Below are 23,407 nucleotides of genomic sequence, written 5' to 3'. Positions count from 1 at the left end.
CAATAGCGGGCCACCTTTTGATCAACTTCCAACTAGTAGAGATTTAACAACAACAAAATTTGGGAAAAAAGAAGTCTCTTCTCTCTCTCTCTCTCTCTCTAAAGATATTTTTCGAGGTTTCTACGGTCGTGAGTGAAAGTTTGGATATCAAGTTTTGATTTCTTTGCCTCTCTCTCACTCTAATTTCAGATATTTCATTTTTTTTTAAATCTTCCTGAAGGACGAGGTTAATTTTTTCACTTTTTCTTTAATTATTAGAAAAAAAATTTAACACGCATATCTCTCAATTAGCTTATAATACTGTTTGCTACTATTGAATTGGACTTGGAATTTTACAACAGTTAGGGCTTTGTTTTGATTTTGATTTTGTGTTTTTGGTTTGCTCTGAAAATAATAATAATAGCGTGTTTGAGAATGGCTGAGGTGGTGGTGAGTAGCAGTAGCGGAGGAAGGATGGAGGTGGACAAAGAGAGAGAGAAGAAAGAAGGATCATCGGAGGTGGTTCGATGGGAGAAGTTTCTACCAAATATGGTGCTTCGAGTTTTATTAGTTGAAGCTGATTATTCTACTCGCCAGATTATCTCTGCTCTTCTTCGTAAATGCAGCTACAGAGGTCACTGCTTCTTCAACTTTTACTCTTTCTTTGTTCCTCCTTAATGTTGTGTTTTGGTGTTTTTCTGCATCTTATGTCTTTCATATAGCTCTTTTTCTCTCTTTTATTTTACCAAGCCATTTTTTTCTCTCTTTTTATTATCCTTATTCTGTCATTTATTAGTTTTCAGTTATATTTTCCATTTGTTAATTATCAGTTTTCTGTGCTTAAAATTAATCATCAGCAGTCTTTGTTTCCCTCACGATTCGTTAGTCTTAAATTTGATAAAAGATTTGATGTATTGTTAGTTGTTTTCATCCCCCCTGCTAATCTTTGTAATCTTCAAATCAATTATAGCAAAAATTGCATCGAAGTTCAATATTTTTTGAGGCATATGTGGCAGTTAGTTGGATTTTTTTAGTTTAAAATACTTGAAAGGATGTCAAAATATGGAAACAGAAATGTTGAATCTGCATGAGTGTCAAAATGACCAAATTAAAGTGGTTACAGCGAGATCGGATATAGAGCTATTGTTCGTGTTGTTGTTCAGCAAGGCATTTTTAGATAAAATATTTTTGCAATTTATCCTCTGTTCTTCTGCTCATTGTTGTAATTTTTATTTGTCAATTTTAACTTAGGTTTTGCAGTTAGTGGAGTTAAATTTGAGTCTCTTACCTATCTCTCTCTTTATTAATTTCTTTGACATTAAACTTTACATGTTGATTGCCTAAAGTAAACGAATAGAGACTATGGCATTTTTTTCTTTCATTATTTGTCTTTTTATGAATCATGATCTTTAACTGAACCTATGCATTCTTCTTTTTCTGTATCCAAGCAGTTGCTGCTGTTCCTGATGGTTTGATGGCCTGGGAGACCTTAAAGGATGGACCCAACAACATTGATCTCATATTAACAGAAGTAGATTTGCCATTAATATCAGGATATGCACTGCTTACTCTGGTCATGGAGCATGATTTTTGCAAAAACATTCCAGTCATAAGTATGTGAATATCAACAAAATGTTTTGTTATCTTCACAACCTTGTCCCCTTTTTCATTATGGAACTGAGCATTTAACATTTGTTTCACTTGCTTATGGGTGCAGTGATGTCATCACATGACTCAATTAGTAAAGTCTTGAAGTGCATGTTAAAAGGCGCAGCTGACTTTCTCATTAAGCCTGTTAGGAGAAATGAACTGAAGAACCTCTGGCAGCACGTTTGGAGAAGGCAAACTGTAGGTTTCATCCTCCAGTTCATCTTCTGCGTTTTTTGGGTTTGGTCTGTGTCTTGGTTTGAGTTTTGTACTAATTAAATCGAATATATATTTTTTAAAATTCTCTATCAGCTAACCGCTGGAAATATCCCTCCAAATTCACCCAATGCACAGCATAGAGTTGAAGCTGCATCTTCAGCAAGTGATCACTCAAGTGATTGTGCAACTTCTTCACATAAAAGAAAGGAATGCAGCAACAAAGGAAGTGATGCCCAAGTAAGTAATGCTTACATTATAACCAGTCTTGTATCCTTAATCTCTGGATAAAAAGCGTTCGTTAACAGGAGTTGGTTTGCCCATCAATTTTTTAAATGGCTACCTCAACTGAATGTGATACACAATAGGGAAGGAATAATTAATTTGACATTTCCTGAATCTGCTGCGAATCAATCATTATCTTCATCTTTCTATCCCTCTTCTTTTTGGCTCATTTATTTTACAACCTACATGTAAGGCAGCATATTAGAAATGTATCTGGGAGTCATGAAGAAATGCTAGTATTTTCTTTTTTATCAAAAAGAAATGCCAGTGTTAAGCAGCGTTATAGTGCATGGATAATTTGTCTGTCTAGAATAGGCCGACTTAATGAAGTTCCACTAGAGACTACGTGTTTTGCAACCTCTTCTGCAAAGCTCTTATATGACCCTTTAATTGAAAGCTGGAAGTGTTAACATTCATAATATGCAGGGTTCACAGCCAAAGTGTAGAAGTTCTTCAAATCTAAGCAATATGGAGAAAGAATTGTATGAAGATGTCACATTGGACAAAAAGTCAGCTATCCCTGAGAGTAAAACTGGAGGTATGTGGTCTCTTATGTCCTTTACGTTTTCTGTGATTAATAAAAACACTGTTCCTTTTATCAGCTTCACTTAGCAATAGAGTATCTCAAATGGTATATGTTACAGAATGGTCAACCAGATTGCAACCAGTGGATGCAACATGCAACGAGGCTCACAATCCAACTGTTCTGAAACTTGAAGAAGAACATGATTTTACTAAGATAAATATTCAAGATGAGAGAGCACAACCAGAGAATGATAGGAGCAATGCCAGTACCACTCAGTTGCACAATGACAAACATATTAGATCTTCTGCTGGAGTTATTGACTTGATTGGTACATTTGATAATGGCCCAAAGCGTACATGTGGAGACATAAGCATAAATGATAGTGCGAACAAGTCTGAATTCCCTTCTCAACTGGAACTTTCTCTCAGAAGGTTCTTTCCAAATAGCTTGAAGAACCAAGTGGTTGAGGAAAGGCGTGCACTAAATCATTCTAATGCCTCAGCTTTTTCACGGTAAATCTTTTCTAGTAGCCTGATTATACTTTAAACTCAAGATTCTGACTTGGTGAAACTTTGGCATATGGTTTTCTTTTAAAAATAAGAAGCATAAAGCTCATCTGATATCTTCCTATTTCCCGCCTATTCATCTATTTCTAATTTTGGGGGCTTTACCTTTTTCTTTCACTCATATAAAATTAACTTATTTTAGATGCCTATTCAAGATATATTTTTATACATGAAAAGAGATTAAGCATAAGGATATAACTGAGAAAACAGTAGCAGAGCTAGGGTGGTGGAATAGAGGTGACTCTGGTTTTGGTGGAGGTGGGGACACGGATTATCAAGAGGTTCTCTCTACATTCATGGCTAAAGGAATCGTACACCTATCTCATATTCTTAATGATTTGGTGATCCAGAATGCATGTCCGCTGCATTCTATACTTCTTGAATTTTCCCCAACTGTAAAGAAAAGAGAACCGATGTGTCTCATTAGTTTGGAGGACAATTTGTTGTATTTGCAATCTACCTTGTTCCCAATCTCTAAAATCTCAAATATCTCAGTTCCATATGTCATTGAAACAAGATATGTTAAAATGATTCTCTGATTGTGCAGGTATAGTAGTAGTAAGATATTGCAACCACTTTTTCCAACATCAACCAGTAATTATACAGAGTTTAAGGAAGACTCAAGTAAGTCGCCTGAGCTGTCATCCAATCAAATTTCTCAAAATGCTAATAGCGTCTCTCAACAACAAGGTTCTAATCCGAATGGCAGTCAAGATATTATCACCAACCTGGTCATTGGTCAATCTGGGAAATGTGAACTAGCATATCCGGACTCTCAGAAATTGATTGCTGTCTCAGGGTTGAGGCTCGAAAATATCTGTAATGGATATGGGCATGTTTTTTCTCCTTTATATTATGCACAGACAGGTTTACCTTCATCTAGTCCCAAACTGGCCAGCCAAAGAGAACAGTCTCCATTTCCTATTAGCACCTCAATTCATTCAAATCCTGAAATTCAGGACTCGGAAGGAAATAATAGACAGTCTGCTGAAACTGCTACTGCTCCCGTGGAGCAGAATATGCACCAGCAGAACAATATGGAGCATCCCGAGGAACTGAAGCATGGTTCACCTGCTGCTGGTCAGAGCACTGGCAGTAGCATGTGCAATAGCTTTGCAGATCACAATAACAGCAGCGCATATGGAAGCTTTAGCAGCAGAACTCATAGAAATGCCACTTTTGTTGCACCAACTGAGAAGCCTACGGTTCCAGAGAGCTCGAATGATGGGGGTATCGTTGCTTGTGATGGATTTAGAGGGATGGACTCGGATCGCTTCAGCCAAAGAGAAGCAGCTTTGACAAAGTTCCGACTGAAGCGGAAAGATCGCTGCTATGAGAAAAAGGTATAATAGTCAATGCCATTGCATGTCGATACTAACCTATGCAAATGGATACGCAACCACGTTTACAACAATGCCCTATACATGAATGTTGTTAGGCTCACAATCCTCTAAGTAAGAGGTGACTGCTTCCATCAGCAGCTGATTCTGCACCTATATCACGTTTCTTGTAGCTTTCCTTTCAGCAATTATTTCTCCTGCACTGCTATTAGGAATTTATATTAATTGATAAGAGTAGAAAGGGACGAAGGGCCATACATTCTCTAGTAATTAAATATCTAATTATAAAATAAGATGATGATTTCAAAAAGGTTTTTTTATGACTTTACAAGCAAGTAGAAAATTGAATGTTGGTGGCCCTTAAATAAACATCATCTTGAATTCTTTGATGTGGACAATTTTTATACAGGTTCGATATCAAAGCCGGAAAAGACTAGCAGAGCTGCGTCCAAGGGTGAAAGGGCAGTTTGTTCGTCAAGTGCAAAATGATGCCCCGGTAGCTGATGCGAATGATGATGTTTGAAACTCTCCATTGTCCATGTCTGGTGGCCGTCAGATGCAGGAATTGGAAATACTATAGCGACCACGATGTGAAATCTGGACATGCTTCTTTAATATTTGCTTTGCTATGGGCTATAACTTAAAATTTTTGTATCTATGGAAAAAAAAGAAAAGATAGCATTGTAATTGTGTAGCGAGGTTGTCCGACCCCTCCGCTACTCTGGTTAATTTGTTTGGTTTGTTTAGTAGATGACCGACTCCTAGTGTTTAGGAAGGTTTAATGATATTGATGATATGCATGGGTAGTTATTCAATTCCCAGATAGGTTGATTTCTTGAGTTGGTCAGCTCTCTTATATCAAGTGATTGCACTTTCCATCCACTTTGATTGTTGTAGCTACCAAATATTATATCGGCTTAAGTCTTTCCTTTTTCTATGAGAAGTATTGGTTGATTGTTGAATGTTAAAAGTACAAATGATTTACATCATCGGAGCGAAGGCTGAGTAGAGTGGGTTTTTGAACAATCCAATGCAAAGTGTGCCCAATCGTCCCTCGACATCAAGCGCTGAAGTCTTTTCCAGATTTGGTAAAAAAGATGGTTGGACTCGGTTTTTGGATCTAATGCAATTCGCATTTGAGGTTCGGAACCCAGATTCATTTCTCTATTCTTTTGATATTATCGATATCAGTAGGAACTTTTGAATTTCGAATTGCCAACAGGTAACTGAACGAGAAAAAGAAAAACAGAAAGAAGGGGGACAATCCGCATGGAAGGGAAGCATAATCTCTAAGCGTGGGGCTTGGGCTTGCTTGTATATAAATGTTGGATCTGACGAGGCAGTGACCAATAATAATGGAGCAAGTCGAAAAGGAAGAGAAGGGCCACCTCATTTTTCCATGCAGAAACAGTCGGGTCATATGCTTATCCAAATGTCGGTTAACGACACTGCCTTTCTCCAATGCTTACACGGACTGTCCATTGTTCCATATGTACCAGAATGGACTAGAGTCTATAAATAGCACGCTTGTCAAAAAGGAGAGACTATAACACTTTTCACTTCTTTTTAAATTTTTTTAAATTATATAAATACATAGACTTTTTTTCGCTTTTTTTGTATTTTTTTAAATTGTATCGTTTTGATTTTTTAGATTATAATAAAATAAATTTTATTATAATATAAAAAATTAATATTATATTAAATATTTTTTATATACTCGTAAGTATTATTTATTTCACGTATTATATGACTGTTATAATTATTTTATTATTAATATTTTTATCTTTTAATTACAATAATATGAATTTAAAATTAATATTATATTAAAAATAATATTTTAAATATATTTTTTTATATATTTATAAAAATTAATCGTTCAATCGCCTATTGTACGACCATCGTAATTATTTTGATTATAAATAATAATACAATTAAATAGATTTTTAATATTTTATAATTAATTAAAATATTTGAAAATAATAATAAATTAAATATTTTTATTATTTTTATTAAATTTTTATATTTTAAAATTTTATCATTACAAAAGTATAAAAATTATAAATAAATTAATATAAAAACTATAAAATTATACATAAATTTAAATTTTATGTGTCAAATTTAAAAATTATTAGTATTAAAATATAGTAACACATGTCAAAACGTTTTTATTATACTAGATACATATTAATATTTTTTTATCCATTTACATGTATTAAAATGTTCATTTTTTATATGTATAATATCTATTAGATGTAGTATTCTATAATAATTAATCTTTTTGTATTTAAATATTTATTATTTATGAATTTAATATTTATTACGGTTAATATTTATATTCATTTTGTTTAAAGTATTATTCATCAATGTCAAAATTAATATACATTATCTAGTACTCTAATGTTCATTGTCTGTATATATAATGTTCATCAATATTCTCAAATAAAAATTTTACTATTTATGAAAGTTTTTATTATTTTTATGATACATATTAAAAATATTTTATAATTGATATAAACATTCATCATTTATAGGCATAATATTCATTATTTTGTCAATGGGTATTCATCATTGATCAAAATCATATCTACTAATTCATTTAAACGTACATATATAATATAGATATAATAAAGATCGTTCTTACACAATTGGTGAACAAGAAAAATCAGACTAAAGTTATAATACAAATATTTATATTGTACTATACATATCTTTTTAACAAAATTAAGTTAACAAATAATGAACATTTAACGTTTTCAACAAAATTAAATTAATAAATAATGAATATATTTTAAAAAAGATTGTGTAAGCATCTGACGCGCGTCAGGCACGTGTAAAACGTAAAACACAAATTTTTGTATAAGTAAAATGATGTTGGATGGACTCCTAAGTTCGTAATACTATATGGACAGGGGTCTATTTTATAATTTGTATACAAATTTCAATTGTTATAACATGGACCCTGATCCGTGAATCTATACGGACCGGAGCCCGTAACACATGTGTGGTGCATTTTCTTTTAAGTTGTATGGGTATTACTTTTAAAGTGTATAACGCATGAACTTTTGTTACCGCTCCTTTGTTATTTTTAAATTTTTAAATTATAATAAAATAAATTTATAAAAATTAATATTATATTAAAAATTATATATAAAATTAACTTTTACGTGTCAATAATAAGTACACGTGTTAAAATTAAAAATTATATGTATCAGAATATAGTAACACATCAAAAAAAATTTATTAGACCATCTACATATTAATAATTTTTGATCATTTGCATATATTAACATGTTCAATTTTTATATGTATAATGTCGATTATAATAATTGATTTTCTTTGTATTAAAATATTTATTATCAGTGAATTTAATATTCATTATGGTTAATGTTCGTGTTCATTTTATTTGATTTATTATTCATTAATATTTATTTATCTATATATATAATGTTCATCAATATTTTTAAATAAAAATATTAATTATTTATAAAAAATTTATTATTTTGTGATGCATATTAAAAAAATTTATAATTAATATAAACATTCATCATTTATAGGTATAATATTCATTAGTTAGTTAATAGATATCCATCTATTAAATTACAAATATTTATATTGTAGCTCATTTATTTTTAACAAAATTAAGTTAACAAAATAAATATTTTATATTTAAAAAATAAACATTCAACACATGTTTAATAAATATAAATTAATAAATATTTACTATAAAATTAATACACATAAATTCTTTTTAAAATTACATCAACAACGTCTGATGTGGGTCAGTGCCTATCGTATAGACCACGCAAATCTTTTGACAAACAAAACAGTGCCGAATGGACCCTATATCTACAAAACTATAAGAACCAAATCCATTTTATAATGCACGGCTTTCTCTACTTTTCACTTCGTCCGAAAAATATCCACAAAACTATATGGACGTATTAATTGCATAGTTGATACTTCCATTTTAAAATAAAAATATCTTTATTTTAAAATTTTAATTATTTATATTTTAGTATTAAATAGTTTATATATTATTATAAATATTTATTAATTTAATATATAAATAAATATTTATATTATATATTTATTTTTAAAATTTTATTTTTTAATAATATATTTAATTTTTAATATATAAAATAATTGTCTTGTTTTATATATTTACTTTTAAAAAATAATATATAAATTTTATATTTTTATTCATTTATTAATTAAATTATATTATTAATTAAACACTGATTTTAGTTTTAAAAAATAACATATTAATAATAAATAAATTTTTATTTAAATAATAATTAATTTTTAACTAAATAATAATAATTTTTAAAATAGTATACTAATTATATTTTAATATTATATTTAATTAATAAATTATTTTTTTAATTAAATAATAATTTAATTATTTAAATAATATTTTTGAATATCAAATTTATTAATAAATTAATTTTTAATTTTAAAAAATAATAATAATAATTACAATATTAATTTATATAAAATTAAAATTAATAAATAAATATTTTAAATATAAATCTAATTTTACAGTCGAAATAATAATAACAGTAAAATAATATATAAATAACCATAATTTGGATAAAAATATTTATAAAAATATTTGGACAAAAATCCTAAAAGAATACGTGGAAAGTGATTTGTTTAGGCTAACTATTAAAACTATCCTCTGGCACTGCTATTTTCAATTAACAGTATAAATTTATTTTGGTAATTGGTAATTACTCATTTCAGACATGGAAACTTAATTTTTTTCTATAAGATCCTTCGGAAAGGAAAGAAGACTGCACAGACACATCGTATCTTTTCCACTTTTCTATTTTATATATCAATTATTAGACGCACTCACTCTCCACTTTCACCACACAGACCCTCTTTTCCCTTAACCTAACCTAACCTCTCCTTTCCTTCACATCTCTTCTCTTTATTTATTGTAATATACATATAAAAATGGCAGAAGACCAGAAACCAGAGGAGAACCATCAAACCCAATCCCAAGTGACTGATGAAAAACACCATCAACCTCAAAAGCATATGTCTCCACCACCATCATATAAAAGTGACCCTCGCCGAACTATCTGTACAGTCATCACCATCTTTCTCCTCTTAGCAGGCCTAGCAGTTTTCATAGTCTGGTTAATTTATCGACCCCATAAGCCCCGTTTCACTGTACTCGGTGCAGCCATCTATGATCTTAACACTACATCTCCACCCTTCGTCTCCGCTTCCATGCAATTCACTATTGTCACTAGAAACCCCAACAAGAGAGTCGCAATCATATATGATAAGCTTTCGGCTTATGTTTCATATAGAAACCAAGCGATAACTCCTACAGTGGTGTTGCCTCCACTTTATCATGACAAGAAAAGCACGGTGGCGCTCTCTCCAGTTCTGGGTGGCGCCCAAGTGCCGGTATCGGTAGAGGTGGCAAATGGGTTGGTGATGGATGAGAGTTATGGAGTGGTGGCGTTGAGGGTGGTTTTGTTGGGAAGGTTGAGATGGAAAGCTGGAGTTATAAAAACAGGGAGATATGGAGTTTATGTGAAGTGTGATATTTGGGTTGGTCTGAAGAGAGGTCTTGTAGGTCAAGTGCCTTTGCTTGGTTCTCCACAGTGTAAAGTTGATGTATGAAAGTTACTAATCATGCATATAGGGACACTAAAGTAATAAGGCTTTGTAAGCTTTTTCTTAAATTTGGCCTTCTTTCTGGGTGGCTTTCCTTTTTGATGAAATTCAGTCTCATCGTTTTTTAATTTGATCTTCCATGTACATTCTTAATTTCTTCTCTTCTGTAAAATGACTAATTTAAGATCAAAGGCGGGCACTTCAACTCAAGGAAGAACAACAAAAGATAACGAAACACTGATCAATGATCTTCTTCCTCTTCCTCCTCCTCCTCCTCCTCCGCCTCTATAGTTGTCAGCATAGTATGCTGACAAATAGTCAGTGAGTTGAATGTCATGGCTTTCCATTAACAACACCACAAGGCAAATTCGGATTGAGACTCGTGGCGCTGCATGCAGCCAGTGATGCCCCAACATCTATTTTTTACTATCGAAACGATGTAATAATTAATCAACTCATTTTTCTTCCAAAAGAAATAAAAATAAAAATAATCAACTCAATTTGAAGTGCTTTGACTGGGACATGCAAAAGGGTTTCATGTGGGGTAAAATTACTTGTTGAAAACCCAACTTAAGACTTGAGGTCACAGTTGTTCCTAAATTTAGTCTAACTTTTACTGACATGGTTTCAGAGTAACAATATTTTAAAATCTGCTTTATTTTAGAAACTTGCCTATGTGAACATTGATATGAAAAATCCAGATGAAATGTTTTTAATATATAGTATATTCTTAAAATATTTCTTAAATGTATATTGTCGTAGCTTCTAATATGAAGTATATTCTTAAAATACTTTTTATTCAAATTTTACTAAATTAAATTATATGGATGAATTTCGCCTCAAATAAAAACAGAAGTTAAAACATTGAAAAATAAAATAAAATTGCTGTATGATCTTCAAGCAGAACTCACAGTTTGGGGGCGATTTACCATTACATATATCAACATCTATTTTCTAATGGAATTTGTGTAAAATCTCAAAGATAAGAAAAGCATCTTGCTTTCAGCGATAAAACCCTTTATTCCCTTAAGAGAGGTAACAAAAGGCAGGCACTAACTTTGTATTCCTGTTTCAAATGTTTCCTTTGTGAGCCATCTTGTTGGGCATCGCATCTTCACCAATATGTTGTCTTGGATTCCTATATTTATGTGGATGCTTCGCACGAGGTATCAGATTAACAAACTTTTATGTGTTATACATGTGTCTATGACAGGATATATAGATGCCTTGGAATAGAAAAGGAAAAAGATTAAGCTTCTATAACACTCTTATATAAGACATGAACTTTGCTGGAATTTTCGTCTAACTTGAAACTGACATGGCTAATCAAGGTTGCTGTCGATTTCGAGCTTCCAGGTTGGGAACCAAGTGGGTTGATCACTTGATCATCTCCATTTTTTAGACCCCAAAAACAAATTAGTATAAAAAAAAGGAAAAAGAAAAGGTTAACTTTTGTACTAGTTTGGTTGGGAACATTATGCTTTGATATATGTTTTAAAACAAATTTCTAATTGGAGTTGGACCAAATCCACTTTTTGTTTTGGACTTTGGACTTTGGAGTGCAAATGCACGCAAGTCGTAGAAGCAATCTCTGCTCATAATCATGAAAGGGAAGGAGAAAGAGACATGAAATCGTTTTAATTATACAAAACTTATTACTTCATTTTTAAACTAAATTTTTTGTAAAAATAAAGTATAGTTTTCCATTTATTTTCAAGTAAACTGAAATTCTTGGAGGGTTTTTTTATTTTTTTCATTATGAATTCTTGTGTGAAATTTAAATTTGATATATTCAAGGTTGACTATTTATTCTTCTAGGGCGATGGATAATTCGGAGGGTGTTTTAATTAAGATTTTTATAGAATTTTTTAAATGAATTACTTTTAAAGAGATTCTTAAGACTTTTAAAGAAAAAATTATAGATTTTTTTTAAATAAATTACTTTTAAAATGCTTTTAAATTCTTAATGACTTTTACAGAATTTATGATTTCATGAATTACTTTCACAGACTTTACTTAAAAATATTTTTATAGGCATTAATAGAATTTTATTGATTTTCACAGGCCATTATTTATCTATTATTTAATTATTTAAAAATAAATTTAATCATTTTACTTTTATTATTTTCTTTATTTTTTTGTTTACTTTAAATATTATTCCTCATAATGTTATAAGTAAAATAACAGACTTTATTTCATTATTGTACTAAATTCATTCCAATTTCAATTTTTTTTATCTCACAACCTGAATACTATTTTTTTATCAAGAGAATAATTTTTTTAAAATAAAATTATCATATTATAATTTCTCTCCAATTAAACCATCAAATTCATGTCATACTCGCTATATTCTGTTTATTACTTATTTGATAAATATTTAAACCAATAATAATCATGCTTACTAAATTATTTGATTAATACTTAAACCGAAAATTATGTTTATAAAAAAAAAATTATCTAAACAATCTTGGTAAGGTTGTTTGCTCAAAAAAAGTCATTAAAAGGTTTCATTTTAAATTCATATTTTTATGAGACCCTTTTAAAATTAAATTAAAATCTTTTAATTAATTTTTTTATATGTGTGAATAAAAGAAAATATAATTAGTAAATAATTTTTAACTTCTAAAGTTTCATAATTTCTTATATCTTTTAAAATAGAGAATATAGTAAAGAGAAATGAAGAAGATAATGTAAAAAAAAATTAAATTTTTTTTTAAAAAAAAAAAAAGAGTTTTCTCAAAAAAAAATTCCTATTGAATTCTTGATGAAAATTGAACGAGATATCTTGAGAAATTTTATTAATAACAATATATAATTTTTTTTTAAATATATAAAAAAATCAATGATATTTTAAACACTAACTTATTTTTAAAGATTTTATAAAAGTTGTAATTGAATACCTTCCAACTTTTAAATTTTTTTTAAAAGTTTATATTAAATATCTCATAACTTATATAAAATTTTTTAAAATCATTTATTAAATATATTCTATTTTTAAATTTCAATATTTAAAAGTATTAATTGAATAGCCGTTCCTTCCAAGATTTGAAGTTGGAGGATCATGCAATTTCTGAAGATAATTCCCCATATACACGCCGTTGTCAACGGCAGCAGGTTTGGCCAATAACCATCCTCAACCTCAAGCTCAAAGTCAAAGCCTATTTCCAGACTCGGAGAAACGACGGTTGGACTCAGTCTTACTGGACAATATGTAGTGGTGTCATGCGAATTACCATTAGAATCGTTAATTCATTTCTCAATATTCTAATTATCTTCTTCTTTCAAATTGGCACTTTTGTTATAACAGATAGTAACGTTCACTGATTATACAACTTGTATTCCTGGCTATTATGGTAATACAGTTATTTGAGTATCTTATATTGACAACTAGAGTATGCTTAGCTTTCATTAGAATTGTTCAAAAACAAATATATATATATATATATACATCGTGATTATTAGAGTTTTCTTTAAAGGACAAAGTTTTGGATAATGTCAGGATTGGCATGTCAAATTTCATAAAAATACACTGATAATAATACCCAAAAGAAAATATATAAAATTGTATATCAAGTATCTGGAAATATACATTAAGTGCAGGAGAAGTAACAAAACTTAGTCAGATATGAGTATAGATTAATTACATATGTACGGGGAACCCTTTGAAAACCTCAGAAGCCAACAAAAGATGACAACATCACAAGTCTCTGGACTGTTTCTCCAAGGGAGTTAAGCCTTAAATAAAGGAATTTTGGACATTAATTATAGAAATACATTCAGTGCGTACGTTAAAATTCTTGTTTGTTTGTCGGTTTAGTGAAATTAATTGCATAACAAGTTCGAGCTTTGTAATGAATGATTCTTGATCATTATAATTAATATAGCTAAAATTTCAGCTTGATTACATTGCTGAATAGCTAAACTTGTACAGAATCTACTCTTTAACATAATCTCATCCTCTAAAAATAAAGAAGGCCAAGTACAGCTAGAAACCATCAAGCTCCCAATCCTCACCAAACAGATAGGCAATCCTCTCCTCTCTCCACGGATCTTTCCCATTCTGAGCAGGCAATAACTTAAGTCTACACAAAGGGCAAGTACCATGGCCATGATCAACCCATTCATCCATGCATTCTCTATGAAACAGATGACTGCAATTTCCTGGCAATCTTATTTCTTGCCTTTTGTCAATGCAACTCAAGCATATTGCACATGTCTCATGTACTGCTGTTCTTGGATCAGTCTCGCTGAATGCTATGACTGGCAGCTTATGCTTTATCAATTTGGACATGACGTGGCTCATGTATGGTACTGGAACCAGTGAAGGGGATGGCCGGCTCTCTTCTGCTTCTTGATCAACAGAGTCTTGAACATGGTTGGCGTGATTGGCTCTGCAGTAACCTTTGTACAACCTTGCAGAGTGATGATGGATATAAGACAGTGCTCCAAGAATTGCCAGTTTGATGTGTGCGAGCAAGGACATTATGAGGTGCGGTGAGAATTTTGGCATCTTGATGATGGGTACTTTTAAGGAGTTAGAGATTAATTAGAAGAGAGAAGAAAATAAGAAAAGTTGGGAGATTTTACTGAAGAAGCTTGGAAGAAAGATTGAAGTGATTCGATCAGAACATATATATTAGGTATAAACAAAGAGTTGACATTAGCAATTTTATGAAAAGAATTTAAGATTTAATATCATTAAAATAAAAATTTATCGGCTGATTGATAACCGGCTAATTAGCACTAACATTTTAAATTTTAAATTTATATACCAATATTCTTAACTCGATTTTTAAAAAAAATTAAATACTATTTATCATTAAAGTTTCGGCTAATACATGTGTCAGTTTCTGTATTTTTTTATTATATTAATTTTTTTTTTGAATTTTAATAAAACTAACTATTACCATTTTTTGTATTAATTGAAAGACTAAATTAGTGATTTAAGATTACAATTTGATTCCTGAATTTATTATTAAGTATCAAATTCATCCAAAATTAATTTATTATCAAATTAGAATAAAATCTTATATTTAACACAAGTTAATTTTAATGTCTAAGTAAAATAATAAATTTCATATTTTTTTCACTTATTTTTATTTTTATTTTTTTTGTATAATTTAATTTTAAAAATTTTAAACATGTTAAAAATACTTATTTTTTTATTTCATATTATTAAATTACTATGTAGTTTAATTTTAAATTTTTAAATAAAATAAATAGTTAAAAGTCATTATTTTTATTAGACATTTAGATTAAATTATATTAGAAATAAATATTTTAAAAATAAAAGTTATTATTTTAGATTAAATATAAATAATTAAAAATAAAATTATATTAAAAATAAAAATCTTACTCATTAAAATTTCATTTGAATAGTTGATTAAAAAGATTTATTTTTAAAATATAAGATTATTATAGTTTTTTTTATTATTATGACTTATCAATTTAATGCCTCGATTATTTCGCTAGATTAAAACATGATTATTTAATTTAATTTTTACTTTTAATATACAATATATTGATCTTTTAAACTAGAAATGTTTATTTTATATTAGTAACTAAAATTTAATAATTTAATAGTTTAATAATTTTAATATAAATATAAATAGTTTAGTTTAAAAATATTTAAATTTAATTAAAATAAAAAATTAGACTAAAAAAAGAATATCAAATTTATTAATTTAATAAGATATTAAAGTTATTTTGTGCTAAAAGTAAAATTTTATTAAATTTATGATAAAAATAATTTTGAATGAATTTAATACTTGATAATAAATTTAAAAATGAAATTGTAATATTAAATTATCAGTTTAATTTTTCAACTAATATAAAAAATTTATAAATAAATTTATTAAAATTAAAAAAAAATTATATAAAAAAGATAATGGAAACCGATTCGCACCAGTGCCTCTTAATTTATTAAAGGTCTGAAAGCCAGTTCCCAGGCCAAGATCCAGTTCACCCTAACAAGTTATGGGCTCTGTTAGTCCAGTAACGACACTGAACTTTTCCGTTACCAGAAGGCCCAGTGTAAGATGTCATAACTATAGGTCAAACTTGTTTTGACACCTGTTACCTTCATTACTTAACATAAAACTGATGGATAAAATCATTTGTTACGGAATTTAAATGCGCTGTGGACTGGTCTCTACTCTCTAGTCCTTCGTAACGCAAAGTAACCGAGAAAAGCAAGGGTGGTGATTCAGTACGCATATTCGCAGGAACAACCAGCTAATTGCATTTGATTTTCGCGACTTCTCACGCATGATTGACGACTCGTAATATCTCCATTTTACGCCATAAATTTGTGTCTTCCTCCAATTAGACGTTAGAAATATAAACAAATACACCATATATAATTATTTTTATTAATTTTATTTTTTTATGCTGATAAATAAACTTAAATCAAATTGAATTATTAATTTAGCAATGCATCTATTTAAAAAATTTCTAGACACTATCTAATTTCTTTTGTTGACGAATATATTTTTTATGTTATAATTTGATAGTGTATTTTCAATTTAAACTTATTATATATCTCTATTTATAAATAAAATCGATAAATAATTTAAAATATATTTATTAATTTTAAATAATTAGATATATATTAATTATTTAATATTAAAATATAAAATACTTCTATATACTACCGACTTCATATTAGTTATAGCATATCATTATAAATGGATTTCATTGCTTAAAAAGAAGAATAACAACAATTAACCGGCCACAGTTATTGTATCAGACTATTAGTATACAGATTAGTGAATTGCTGCAAGAGAAGCTTGCAACCTCTAATGGTGATTTGTGTATCTACCAGGAACTGATGCCTCTAATAGTCTGAATGATGCTCCTAACATCCTCCTCAATAGTAACCGAAGACATTTCCTCTTGCAAGCTAGGATAAAAGATTCCCTTAAAACAATTAACCGGCCACAGTTATTGTATCAACTAAAGCTTGAGCCTCAATCTCAGAAGGTCACCACAATTCACTTCTAAACATTGCCGCATTCCTTGCTTTTTCAAACTGACCAGAGCATATGCATTGGGAAATAAAAGGTTCTAAGCTAAATGATACGTCCATTTGGCACCGAATTGGCCTGATTTTGCCAAATCGGTCTCTTATTTAGTCTGAACTTGCTAAGTGGCGTTTGCAATATAGCATCAGCCTCATTTTGTTGGAAACATTCTCTTCCAAGCTCCTTTTTCCACTTAACCCAGGGAAGATCTATAAACTCATGTACTATAAACACATATCTTTTGCCAACTCAAAGCTTGAAAGCCAAACATCTCACTATACTCCTCACCTGCCACTTCACTCCCTTCCCAAGAATAATACGACCATGGAGTAAACTTTTCCAGTTCCATGTAGCATTTTAATGTCGTGGAGAGGCTTAATTTAATAGTCGCCACCCCTGCTTGAGTAATAGTGCCAAGTTTAACAGTTCAAGTTCCTAACATAGAGCACTCCATAAGTTTTCTCTTGCACATTTTAGCCCATAACACTCAGTGAGTCCTTTTTCTATCACTCTTTCGACTCCATCAATACTTAGCTATCATCATGTTGTTGATGACCTTAATTACAAAGGAAACTTGGCAACTTGAAACATGCCATTGAAAAACACAGGCACTGTTGTCGTATTGCTCTTTATCAATAATGCATCTTACCTCTCAAGGATAGTATTTTCTCGTTCCAGCCTTCAAGAGCCTGTCCTTGGTTTCCGCAAATATTTGGACCTTATATCAAAAAGTACATAGCTATAACGTCAAAGTAAAAAGCATGGATATTAATTTTACTTTTTTTGCCACGAAAGAAATAAGGAAAGATTAAAAAAGCCATATTGTAGTTTTATTTTTTACAATTTTAAATATGTAATTTTTTAAAAAAAATAGATAAAATTTATCATAAAAGTTTATTTTTCTATTAAAAGTCTCAATTAGTAACTTTTTAATAATTTCTAACTTTGTTCTCTAACCGCTAATCTTGATGAATTAGGCACTAATTTGATTAGTTCTATATAACAATTAAATAATAAAATTAGGAGTAATTAAGAGTAATATAATAATAATATAATAATAATAATAATAATAATAACTACTGATTCAAATTGAATTTCGATGAATATAATTTTTTAATGACGAAATATTTATTTTTTTCACAATTTAAAATATTTAATAATAAAATATTTATTTTTATCATATATGATATGATAAATATAATTTTCTAACTAAAGAAAATGTATTTAAAATTATTGAATTGAAAATAAATAATTATTAATTAAATCTTTAACTTTATATTTTTTAACAATTTTATTCTATGATATCAAGATTTTAAAATAAATATACATGCATTTAATTTATTTATAAAAATATTTTTTGATAACAATTTTTAAAATCTTATAATGAGAAAAATGACGTAGCAAGTCAATTTTATTTATTAACATAAAAATTAATAAATTAATAAAATATTCTTATATTTAAATATAAAATATGTCATTGAATAGACATATGTTAGATTTTTAATATTCATATTATTAAGTTTGAGATAAACTGTTTTTATTGATTCATAATCGTTATTCTTTTAGTAAGCATAATTAATTTTTTATATTTTTTTTTTAACTTAAAATTTTAAAATATCACTGAAAAATATTAAAATAACTAAATAATATAAAATATAAGATTTAAATTATAATTAAACCGTACCTAATTTTAAAAATTAATAAGTTTGCTTCGTAGCAGGTAGCATGAAGCTAAGCATGCGAACGGCCGTGCAGAATCGCCAATCAAGAAAAAGAAACAAACATTTGATGACGAGTGAAATGCGGTGCACTTTGCCATCGGCATTAATTGAATTGCTCTATTTTCCATTCAAAGCCGTGACTAAACTAAACGTCGCCCTGGCTGTATTTTCCTGTGCCATTTGATGAGGCCATTTTAGTAATTTTCCTTCTATCACTAGAAATTCAATGATAACTCCAGAACGCGGGACTAGTGAATAAGAAAAACTAGAAACAATTAAAAAGGAGAAGAGTTGTCGCTGCTGCTGCTGTTGCCACTGGAGATTTCTTTCCTGGCGTTTACTCGTAACTCAGAGGAGTTTACTGGTCGAATAGGAGAACGATTCAATGGTGTGTTTGTAAGTTTTTTTTTTTTTTGTGGCTTACATTTTTTCTTATTAGATAATGAATGCTCAATATGAATTTGCATTTGTTTGTTTTTGTTGAATATGATATGCTTCGGTGAGCCACAGCTGAATTTTTCTTTTCTCTCTGTATTTGTTTTTTTTTTTTAATTTTAGTTGTAACTAATGTTTATGATTTGTTGCGCGTTAATTCTCTCTAATGTCTTTGTTTTTTGTTTAATTATTGAAAACATTTTGTTCTTTGTGTTCGTCTTTATGTAAATTCTGTTTTCATTTTAGTTGCAATGTCACTTTTATGTTTCTTTTAATGACGGCAATCCTTTGATTCAATATTAAACTTGATATTGAATTGAATACAAGCGTTACACGTCTCTGTTTTGTTTGGTCTTGATTCAGCATTAAGCATTTTCTGTTGGTTCCTTCACCTAAGTAATGATTTATTCACAGAAATGATTAGACAAATATGCCTGCTTTTTTGGGGAAGGTCCCAGTGTCAAGGTCATGAATCCCACTTGCAATAGTTTGTAACTTTACCAATTAACCTGACATAGTGCTAGTCTATGGATAGCTTGAATTTTATATAAGTAGCTGTTCTGCTTCAATGTGAGACCAGATACCTTAATTTTTTATTTGCCTGTTTTTTTACTGTTTGATATTTGTTTTTTAGCTCTATGATCCCTATTGTTACGTATCATTTCCCTCCTTTGTGAATGAGAAGATCCTTTTTTGACAATTAACTAACTTAATGAATTCAAAGGTAACCTCTTATACGTATGCTGGGAGTTGATACTGTGAATTGAATTGTTGGCTTCTAGCAGTAAAAGTTTTGTGCCTTTAAAGGTAACCTTCAAGCTTACCTCAATCTTCTTTATTTTCTTTTTAATTGTCTCGTCATGAACTTGAATCTGTGTTATTTGAGGATTCTTTGCAGTTGAGTTGAGCTGCTTTTAAGGGTAATGGAATAAGATAAATCATCATTTTTCTTTAAGAAAACCGTCCTACGGCTGAAGCTCCTTGCATCTGGAAGGACTAATCTTGTTATTGAAATAGAGGACCGAGTTCCATGGAGCATATAATTGTGAATATTTGCCAGCTATTTTATCAACTTCTCTTTTTAATATAGAGAGTTGGAGGCCTCTTCCTGTGATTTTCTTTATTTATCTATTAAGCTTAGAGCTTGAGGATGTTGGCATGTTGCCACAGCATAGTCTAATGTTGAAACCACACATTTGTTTGGTGGTCTCCAGAGATGTTTTTTACTGGGGTGACTGCCAGAGTTCCACTTATCCATAAGCTCCAGTCTTAAAAGCCTTCAGTGCCCCAGTTTGGAGTAACATGCCATTATCAATGGTTGTCACTCTTTTCAACCACCCTGATCTGCATAGATTCTAGCTGTTCTATCGCTGGTTTTCTGTTTCTTATTTGTTGCTTCTTGTCATACTATGCTAATGTGCTTGCACCAGTGATCTTGACAGAAAAGTATCTTGAAATGGTGCGCAAAAAGTTGTTTAGATTTTTGATAAGTTTATACTGTATGTTTGCATGTCCAAATGGGAAGTCATTTGATACAAATCACAAATATTGCCTGCAATTTCTACTTTTGGTACGTAAGTATTCATGTGATACTGATGGTGCTGTTGAAATTAATTTTCAGATGGAAGCACTAAATCCTCAACATGGGCAAGTTATTGAAATAAGTGTTGATGTTCCTGATGGAAGGAACAGTCTTGCTGGTGGTAAGATATGTGGGGATGCGCCTTGTGGATTCTCAGATGCTGGAGCTGCCTCCAAGGATGCCGAAGAACGATCAGCCTCCATGCGCAAGCTCTTGATGGCAGTGGCACTTTGTGTGGTCTTCATGAGTGTTGAAGTAGTTGGTGGCATAAAAGCCCACAGTCTTGCAATATTGACTGACGCTGCACATTTGCTTTCAGATGTTGCAGCCTTTGCTATCTCGTTATTCTCTTTGTGGGCAGCTGGCTGGGAAGCCACACCTCGTCAGTCCTATGGATTTTTTAGGGTAGAGATTCTCGGAGCTCTGGTTTCCATACAACTCATATGGTTGCTTGCTGGGATTTTGGTGTATGAAGCCATTATTAGACTCGTTCATGATACAGGCAATGTAAATGGCTTTCTAATGTTTATAGTTGCTGCATTTGGCCTTGTGGTGAATATCATCATGGCTTTTCTGTTGGGTCATGATCATGGGCATGGCCATGATGATCACAATCATGGGATTGGACACAGCCATGGAAAGAAAATTACCACTCATCATTACCATCACCACCACCACGATGCCCATCACCATGAGGAGCACTCAAGAGATGAGCACCATTATCATGAGGAGCACTCAAAAGATGAGCACTATCCTGCTTCTGAAGAAAATTCTGAGCCATTGCTGGAAAAAGAAAAAGGCAAGCCAGGAAAAAAGAAATGGAACATAAATGTACAAGGAGCTTACCTTCATGTACTTGGGGATTCCATCCAGAGTATCGGGGTAATGATTGGAGGTGGAATCATATGGTATAAGCCTGAGTGGAAGATAGTTGACCTGATCTGCACCCTCAGTTTTTCAGTTGTTGTTTTGGGTACGACCATTAGAATGCTGCGAAATATACTCGAAGTCTTGATGGAGAGTACTCCAAGAGAGATAGATGCAACAAAGTTAGAGAAGGGACTGTTAGAGATGGATGAAGTGGTGGCCATTCACGAGCTGCATATCTGGGCCATCACAGTGGGCAAGGTCCTTTTGGCTTGTCATGTTAAAATCAGACCAGAAGCAAATGCGGACATGGTTCTGGACAAAGTGATTGACTACATCAGAAGGGAGTACAATATAAGTCATGTTACCATCCAGATAGAGCGTTAGTGGAGGCAATGGGTTGTCTCGTATTGGGGCCTCTTGTTTCTTAAACGTACAATTCTTCTGTTATGTGGGTGCATATAATCTTTGGTTTGATAGCTCGCAGGTGTTGAGCTTTTGAAGTTGATATGTGAGCAGCAGATAGGAAAATGTTTTCATTACTTTGAATGGGTGCTGCTTTTTTATCAATATCTTAAATTTTGCTATTAAAATGTCTCTCCATTGAGTGTTTTGAAATCCTTGCTTTTGCTTATCCTTGAGAAGTTGAGGAATAGATGCGTACGTTATATTTTCCTCTAGGAAGAAGCTATTTCTGTCATGCTTGGAAATTGCTACATCTTCACCAAGCCCTTGCCACTGGGATTTGGGGTCTGCCATTAATAATCAAGTGTCACGGATCGGTGGAAACTAGAGCTGGGGGCATGATGTTGGGAAGTGGGGGCACTTGTCATCCAATGAAGCAAGACAGACTTGTTGCTCACCATGGGTTCGACCTTTTACCATGAAATGATGTGTATAACTCTTCAGTAAATTAACCCGCCACTGCGGTTGATGGTAGGGAAGATTCTGAGGTGAGGATAAGGTTTTAAGGGGCCATTGGGTTAACGGTTGCACTATCACTGATGTTTTTATTTAGGTGGGCTACATACAATTTCACCAGTCAGCTACAGGACAATTTCAAATACTTGCAGTTTTCTTCAGAGAATGCCTGTGGTTGTGGCAAAAGGTGTGCCATAGTTTTGTGGGGGAAAGATAGATGGCACAGTTTCAAGATGGATAAGATTCTTAAATACTGTCAAATTAAATTTGGTGTTTTTCAAGCAGGAGAACATTTTTTTTCTTATCGCATTGCCATTGTCCTTTCTGTAAATTTCAAGTTCCATGCTCGTTTCTTCCATTGATGAAGTCTATCATTATGCATGTTTTTCCGGGTATAATTTGTCAAATGGGTGAGATGTCTGAAATGATTATTGAGAAGGACGCTGCCATGTGAGAGATGATCATTGAGAAGGAGTAACATAGGGAAAAAACAAATAACACCTTCCAGGACATGGTCGACGCTGATGAAACTGGTGACGGCGTGTTGAAGATGGATGGTCTGACAGCAACAACAAGGGTTATTTTCCGAGGTGGCCCTTCAAAGATTTGTCTTTGGTAGGCTTCTCTGAAATTAAGAGACATGGTTCCTTGACTATTAGGTAATCT

General features: G+C 31.0%; 5 protein-coding genes and 1 long non-coding RNA gene across 10 annotated transcripts; 4 read left to right on the top strand and 2 right to left on the bottom strand.

Moving 5' to 3' along the window:
• The first annotated feature begins 32 nt into the window (after positions 1 to 32).
• On the top strand, positions 33 to 5,398 carry LOC8285498 (two-component response regulator-like APRR9). Of its 2 annotated transcripts, none has more exons than XM_015716928.2 (9): positions 33 to 226; positions 404 to 613; positions 1,431 to 1,592; positions 1,697 to 1,827; positions 1,981 to 2,082; positions 2,554 to 2,665; positions 2,772 to 3,165; positions 3,767 to 4,562; positions 4,969 to 5,398. In XM_015716928.2, the coding sequence occupies exons 2-9, from the start codon at positions 415 to 417 to the stop codon at positions 5,080 to 5,082; spliced, it is 2,010 nt and encodes a 669-aa protein (XP_015572414.1). In that variant the 5' UTR covers positions 33 to 226; positions 404 to 414; the 3' UTR covers positions 5,083 to 5,398. The 2 variants fall into 2 exon arrangements, with proteins under 2 accessions (XP_015572414.1, XP_015572413.1); XM_015716927.3 differs by having other exon boundaries at positions 1,939 to 2,082.
• A 160-nt stretch (positions 5,399 to 5,558) lies between these two features.
• On the top strand, positions 5,559 to 6,178 carry LOC125370504. Its single transcript, XM_048376281.1, has 2 exons — positions 5,559 to 5,700; positions 5,782 to 6,178. The coding sequence occupies exons 1-2, from the start codon at positions 5,590 to 5,592 to the stop codon at positions 6,079 to 6,081; spliced, it is 411 nt and encodes a 136-aa protein (XP_048232238.1). The 5' UTR covers positions 5,559 to 5,589; the 3' UTR covers positions 6,082 to 6,178.
• A 3,169-nt stretch (positions 6,179 to 9,347) lies between these two features.
• Positions 9,348 to 10,321, top strand: LOC8285499 (NDR1/HIN1-like protein 12). Its single transcript, XM_002515034.4, has one exon. The coding sequence runs from the start codon at positions 9,519 to 9,521 to the stop codon at positions 10,197 to 10,199; it is 681 nt and encodes a 226-aa protein (XP_002515080.1). The 5' UTR covers positions 9,348 to 9,518; the 3' UTR covers positions 10,200 to 10,321.
• A 3,717-nt stretch (positions 10,322 to 14,038) lies between these two features.
• Positions 14,039 to 15,236, bottom strand: LOC8285501 (brassinosteroid-responsive RING protein 1). The gene has a single exon (XM_002515036.3). The coding sequence runs from the start codon at positions 14,701 to 14,703 to the stop codon at positions 14,179 to 14,181; it is 525 nt and encodes a 174-aa protein (XP_002515082.2). The 5' UTR covers positions 14,704 to 15,236; the 3' UTR covers positions 14,039 to 14,178.
• A 1,634-nt stretch (positions 15,237 to 16,870) lies between these two features.
• On the bottom strand, positions 16,871 to 19,026 carry LOC125370599. Its single transcript, XR_007216621.1, has 2 exons — positions 18,900 to 19,026; positions 16,871 to 17,933 (listed from the first exon to the last, which is right to left on the bottom strand). It is a non-coding gene; the product is annotated as an uncharacterized LOC125370599 (long non-coding RNA).
• An 80-nt stretch (positions 19,027 to 19,106) lies between these two features.
• Positions 19,107 to 23,099, top strand: LOC8285503 (metal tolerance protein 1). Of its 4 annotated transcripts, none has more exons than XM_002515038.4 (3): positions 19,109 to 19,324; positions 20,096 to 20,178; positions 20,993 to 23,099. In XM_002515038.4, the coding sequence occupies exon 3, from the start codon at positions 20,993 to 20,995 to the stop codon at positions 22,205 to 22,207; it is 1,215 nt and encodes a 404-aa protein (XP_002515084.2). In that variant the 5' UTR covers positions 19,109 to 19,324; positions 20,096 to 20,178; the 3' UTR covers positions 22,208 to 23,099. The 4 variants fall into 4 exon arrangements, with proteins under 4 accessions (XP_015572424.2, XP_002515084.2, XP_015572426.2 ...); XM_015716940.3 differs by having other exon boundaries at positions 19,109 to 19,332; XM_015716938.3 differs by lacking the exon at positions 20,096 to 20,178 and having other exon boundaries at positions 19,107 to 19,324.
• Positions 23,100 to 23,407: the final 308 nt, after the last annotated feature.

This window comes from Ricinus communis, chromosome 1, assembly GCF_019578655.1.
Source record: "Ricinus communis isolate WT05 ecotype wild-type chromosome 1, ASM1957865v1, whole genome shotgun sequence".
NCBI lineage: Eukaryota > Viridiplantae > Streptophyta > Magnoliopsida > Malpighiales > Euphorbiaceae > Ricinus > Ricinus communis.
This window is presented reverse-complemented; position numbering and strand designations above follow the sequence as displayed.